The 6,000-nt window shown below is 44.5% G+C and overlaps 1 protein-coding gene across 4 annotated transcripts in view; it reads right to left on the reverse strand.

Moving 5' to 3' along the window:
* The window catches only part of antxr2a (ANTXR cell adhesion molecule 2a), a 149,888-nt gene extending 144,282 nt beyond the window's left edge, over positions 1-5,606 (reverse strand). For all 4 annotated transcript variants that reach the window (XR_005894304.1, XR_005894305.1, XR_005894303.1 and 1 more), the window contains exons 1-2: positions 5,072-5,606; positions 1,230-1,301 (exon numbers count right to left, since the gene is read on the reverse strand). Coding sequence is in view for 1 of the 4 variants with exons in the window: in XM_041042350.1 (XP_040898284.1) it covers positions 1,230-1,301; positions 5,072-5,247 (248 nt within the window). In the remaining 3 variants the exon portion in view is untranslated. The remainder of the gene's footprint in view (positions 1-1,229; positions 1,302-5,071) is intronic.
* Positions 5,607-6,000: the final 394 nt, after the last annotated feature.

Raw genomic sequence — 6,000 nt, forward strand, 5'->3', positions numbered from 1 at the left:
GTATACATCCACATCCTGTCTGCAACTTTCAGTCATATGTGGACTAAAAACTAACCACGCTCAAGCGGGATTGAGAAATCGTGGGTGGTGACTTAACGTCGAACTTTAAGATTTCAGTAGAGCTTATGATTGTATATGTTACCTCTTCAGCGGTATTGAGATAATTTCTAAGAAAGACTTGGGATAAAGAGGCAGCGATGCCAAGGACAAATCAGAGGGTGGTGGTGGGATTTTTTTCTCTTTGAGAGGACTGGGGGGGGGGGGGGCGGGGGGGTTGAAGAAGTAGTCCAGTTTGCTCCACATGGCGGAACAGAAGTGCTCTTGGTGAGCGAGCATTGTTTAGCAGATTGTCCTCGTCGCTTTCCAGTGTTCTTTTGCTTTACTGTACATTGTCTGCCTGTCAGCCGTTCTGTGATGGAAGCAGGGGATAAGTGTGGAGCCGGACCCCCCCGGTGCAAATGGCCATTCTCACAGCCCAGAAGACTGCTCCTCTCTGCCACCCACTCCCACCTGGTGCCTTTGCTATTTTCTTCAACCAACCACTTCATTCTGGCTGGGTCGCTACCGTCTGTACTGTGCTGGCAGGCGCCGTTTGACTCAAACGTTATGCAAGCTGAACGTTTCAAGCCGGTTTCTCCGGTTTTGTCTTTTTTTAATGAAAAAGAAAAAGGATGCCACGGATTCTGCAAAATGATAGTTTGATAGAAACAGGTGGGAAGTCCTTCAAATCTGTGCCACAGGCTGCACCTATGCAACGTTATCGGCTCTGGAATTATAGACATTTATCCCCTAAAACAACCACGCCGATGTTTACTAGATGTAACATTAAAGACGTCAGACAAAAGAATTGTACGACTTTCCTAACTTATCATTTATTTCAATTTCCTACCAAAAGTTTTGTTGTCGGTACAACAACATTTTAGAGATAGTGAATATCTTTCTTGGAAGAAAAGTATTTACTGCAGATTTTTATTGGTTTAGTACATGTAGTCTGATATAACTCCATGCTGCTATCAACATTAAATCATTGTTTGCCTCCCTTCCATGCAATGTCCACAAGTAAAGTTTAGGGAGTATGATTTTCACTTCATGTTTTTTTCTTATTTCAAAATATGAGCGTTATGAAACCCTTCCTGACTAACTGTGAATACAAGCCACAAAAATATATATATTATTTTTCATACTTCCAGAGAATGCATGACTTTGACACCAGGGACTTTGATACTCACCTCACAAACCTGTCGGTTAGGTTCTTCACAAATGAGTAAATCTCAACCCAGTCCGCAGAAACGCTTCCAGACCTGAAACCAGAAAAAAAAAAAAAAAAGAGTCAGCTCACAGCTCGTCAACGGCAGCAGACTGAGTGCCGGAGAGTAAAACACTGTACGATATTTGTGCTTTGTACCACAACCACAGTTGGACATTAAGACCAGCCACATGCTGGATGATTGTGCTGATCAGTCTGTGTACTATAGCTGCCACTTCAGCTGTCAGAACCCTCGAACGTTCACAGGAGCTCTGCCTTTCTACAGATCGAGCTGGCTGGTACAGTCAGGTGGGAAAATCCCAAAAGTGACAAGACCGTAACGTTTGAACTGAAATTTGTCAGACTGAGGCGGAGGTAACTAAATACAGTACTACTGCTACGACTCGGAGGCAGGAGGTAGGCAGGCAGGAAAAGGCGAATACAAACGATGAACAGAAAATGTGTAACGTTAAAGTGAAGTTTCCTTCTGTCCACGTGTTTCCTTCAACCCCTCTTTTCTTTCTCCAGCTGATACGAAAGCATGAAAACTCACAAAACTGGAAAGAGAAGGTTTTCCTTTGATGTATTAAGGCTTAATTGGTTTTAAAGACAATGTCTTTAAAACCAATTACGCCTTGGAAATTAAAAAATAAATTTCTCGCTGCAACCAAGGACAAACCAATGTTAGGTGGGTGTCAACCTGTAGCCCTTGGCCCCGCTCACCCCTCGATAAGTAAATCTGACCACAGTGAACACGGTGTGTAAAATGTGCCCTTGATGTAACGACAAAGAGGTAATTAAACCAATAATTACAATTCAATGTATGTACGGAGAACATAAAACAGAAGAGTCTGACCATTAGGAGGCTCATCTTTCATGCCTCCTCTCTCTCCTCCCTGCTGCCCAAAGACAAGGTCACACTGAGGAGGGAAGAGATGACAGCCGGGGCAAAAGAGCCACCGCGCTCTGACAATATTGGAATGTCGGTGGGTAATTAGCAGTGGTTAAGTGTTGGTGTGGCAGTTAAAGGTGACAGCTCCAGAACACATCTGCATCATGCTGATGGTGCTATTGATCAGTAAAGGTATTATCTGACTGTTTTCTGCTTTTCCATATAGTATCCAGATGTTTACCTGTTGATTTCAGACACACCAGCAACCAGGGAGGGGCAACAAATCAGTGCAAGTCTAAACAAGATGGCGGCGCGCAAGAGCACAGCAGCTCTTAGCTCTCTGTGCTTTTATTTTTCTATTCTGTTCTGTACAATATACTGATAAAAGATTCGATATCATCTGAGATTTGGTTCATAATCATAATTTCAAGATATATGTACTTTCAACGCAAACAGTCTCTAAAAACTAAGACTAACCATCAGATCACTGCTCCGGTTTTTTGCATTTCAGCTGTTTGCAGGTGTGTTAATACATGAATATACATCTGAATATGAATATACATCACCCAGAATTTACAGAACCACAGTCACATTACACTTAAGTCTTGTTTTAATATCTACAGCAGCCAGAAAGTAAAGTTTTCAAAGCTTGTTTGAGTGTGCTAGCTCAGACGTTATATCATTACACTGCATGTTGATTTAGAGATATTTGCTTCAAAATACAAGACTTGAGATTGTCAGTATCACCTCGTGCAAATCTCCATCTGATTATTTCATCTACCAGTTCTGCACCTCAGTGGCCACCCTGTCAGACTGGGGGTGTACAAGTTAGCTCCCTTAAAAAGAGAACCTGGATCTCTGGGAAACTTCTGTGAATAAATACGGCTCAGTGACATTAGAAGCCTCACTTCACAGGGAATTTCCTTGGAAAGAGCTCCTTGAATGTTTAGAAAAGCAAAAAGCAAACAGAACAGCTTTCACAAACTGGCCTCAGACGGAATCATTATCACTTGGAGTCAGAATACCAAAGTCTGTGCAAAGTTTCTTTGAACTGAAGAGCTGCAAATTACAGCTGCAGCAAATTTTACATCATAAACTGCTGACATTAGTCTTATCAGTACAATCAGGACCCAGCCCTGCAACTGATTGGGTTTTATCTGCAAATAAACTTTAAGCAAAAAGTCATGCAACCATATGACACCCTAACAAATTCAAGATGGACCCATCGCCCCAGATTAGGCTTTCAGGATCCCCCCCCCCCCCCCCTCTCCACTAACACAGGTATGCAAAAAATGCAGATCAAATTAAGATATATGGACTTGGTCAAAGTTGTGCCAAATAATCTTGGTCATCATCCTGTAATTTTGCAATTTAGGTGAGGGTGGGATGGTTTGAAAACGGGTCAGGGGAGCAGTGTTTCAACTCAACGGCCCTGAGTGATGGCACGTTTCCAAGCCGGGGGAGGACAGGATTAAAAACAGTTGCTGTCAAGACTATGAACTCTCCAATAACATACTGCAGGTCTTTTTGCATGATGCTGTTGCAGCACTGTGAAGTTCTGCAGAGCTGACTGAACGTGGCTGTGTGGAATCTGTACGTTTGATGTGTGAAAAAGCAGAACGAGCGCACAGAAGACAGGAAGTGGTGCGTTGCCAAAGTCTGTTCCAAACAGTGATGCAATGCTCGTGTGCTAGTTTGCATGATGAGCACCCGCTATTCGAGGACTTCTACGTGACATTGCGGGTTTTGTGTTCAGTGACATTCTAAGATGACAAAAGACATAATGTTAAGGTAACACATTACAATGGTAAAACTCCTGTTAGTTCATCACCCACCACCAAGGAATCAATACACACACAAATGTCAGCCTGTGAGCAGCTACACCTTGGTTAACCTTTGGCGGTTAAAACTACTTGGTTAGGGAAAGATCATGGTCACGGTTAGGTTTGTTCCTCCTATGCAACCACTGAGCGTTACACCAGTGATGCTCAACCTGAACCTCACATCCGCTGCTATTTAGCAAAAGGTACAGCAGGCGCAGGTTGTTCAGAGAATGAAAATGAAAATGGCTTTTAATGTTTTTATTCTTTGTCATAATGCATCTCATTCAATTCTTTGTTTTATATTGTTTTGCAGTTTGTCTTTGTATATACACAACCCTTACTGTGCCTAATGTGTCCCCTTTGTATTGCACAATGTGTAAATGTTATGTATTTACTATTGGCAGAATAAATCAAACCAAAGCCACAGTCAGGAGGAAAGTGTACAGTGACTTGTAGTAAGTGGCAGGATATGGCAATCAGATGTCTTGCTCGTGGGCATATAAGCAATAGTTAGGATCCCAGTTTTGATCCCATCCAGAGAGAGCACGGGGTGTGGGTGACAGGGTGTGGGTGACAGGGTGTGGGTGACGGGGTGTGGGTGACGGGGCCTGGCTTCAGCTGGTGCTGGATGGGGCTGAAGTCTGGGCTCTGTGCAGACCAGTCAAGCTCTTCCACACCAAACTAGGAAAACCATTCACCTTTAAGGCCCTGGCTCTGTGCCTGACATGAACATTACTGTATGCTGTGACACTGAGACCCCCCCCCCCCCTCGCCCCCCTTTTCATTGTGGATATTGTGCATAGGGTTACCATGCGTGGTGTCCGAATACTTTTGGCCAAGTTGGCATCAACATCTTTGGTCACGGCTACCGTGACGCCGCAAAAGAGCCGCAGGAAACACACCTGTCACTCCGGCGGCAGACACCCATCCCCGGCCCCAAAATCTAGCTTCAGCCCCGGCAAAGGCAACTAATTCTGTCCGAAAGCAACAAACCTCCGACGTGTTGCCGTCTTCTGAGGAGTGCAGCGGCGACGTTGTTGCCGTTTTCTGCACCAGCATGGGGCAGTGTGCGACTCAAACCAAACTTCAGCAACTTTTTCTTTTACTTACTTGTCCAAAACAAAGTAGAGGTCGTATGCTCCGTGACATGACCGCTCCTCTGCCAAGCAAGACGAAGCGAACAAACCGAGGAGGATCACAGCAACCGCCGCTGAGGTCCAGCGACTCCTTCCGTGATAAAGTTCTCCCACCGTGGCGGCGAAGTACCGTGAGAGCGTTTCCAACATTTTAACCCGAAAAATAAAGAAAAAATTCAGTCGACAGTCAAGGCCCGTGGTGGACTCAATACCAGTAAATAAGTTTGAGGGAGTTTCTCAGGGCGTAGAGACGCTGGAGCACGACGCGCACATCCCGCGGTTTGAGGAGCTACATGACAAAAGTTTGTCCCAAACAGCAAAGTTAAGCGAGCGACTGCGAAATGAGGTAAATCACCGCGCGACGTCAGCGGCCCCGCACGTTCCCCATCGTCCTGACTCACGGTTCGCTCACACGCACATCATCCATACGGTTCCCCAGCCTTCCCCAAACCCTGCTCAGAGCACCGCCTAAACCAGCGCCACTGCCAGAAAACTTCTCCGGGCCAAAGGACACGATCCAAACAAATCTTAGGATGCTTTCAAGTGCTCCTCCAAAGCTGGTATCTCCGAGCGCTGCGACTTTTTTTTTTTTTTTTTTTACTGCTGTTGTAAGTTATTGCGGAACTCACGAAGCAGAGGAGATATTTCTATCAAACATTCTCCGTTTATCGGTAGTACAAGTAGAAATACCCCACTGTTGCAATCTTTTACTAACCACATTTTACTGTGACATGAAGCGGAGATATGAAGTTGCACAAAATAAAAATAAAGTACAAGTACCTACATTTTCACTAGTGTTGTACACATGTTTATTTACACTGCTGACTTGAAGTAGCCAGAGGATCTGAGGCCTTACACATCATCTGTGCGTTTATCCTCAAATGAACAAATTCTCACCAGTGT

The sequence above is a fragment of the Toxotes jaculatrix genome, chromosome 7 (assembly GCF_017976425.1).
Source record: "Toxotes jaculatrix isolate fToxJac2 chromosome 7, fToxJac2.pri, whole genome shotgun sequence".
NCBI classification, from domain to species: Eukaryota; Metazoa; Chordata; class Actinopteri; family Toxotidae; genus Toxotes; species Toxotes jaculatrix.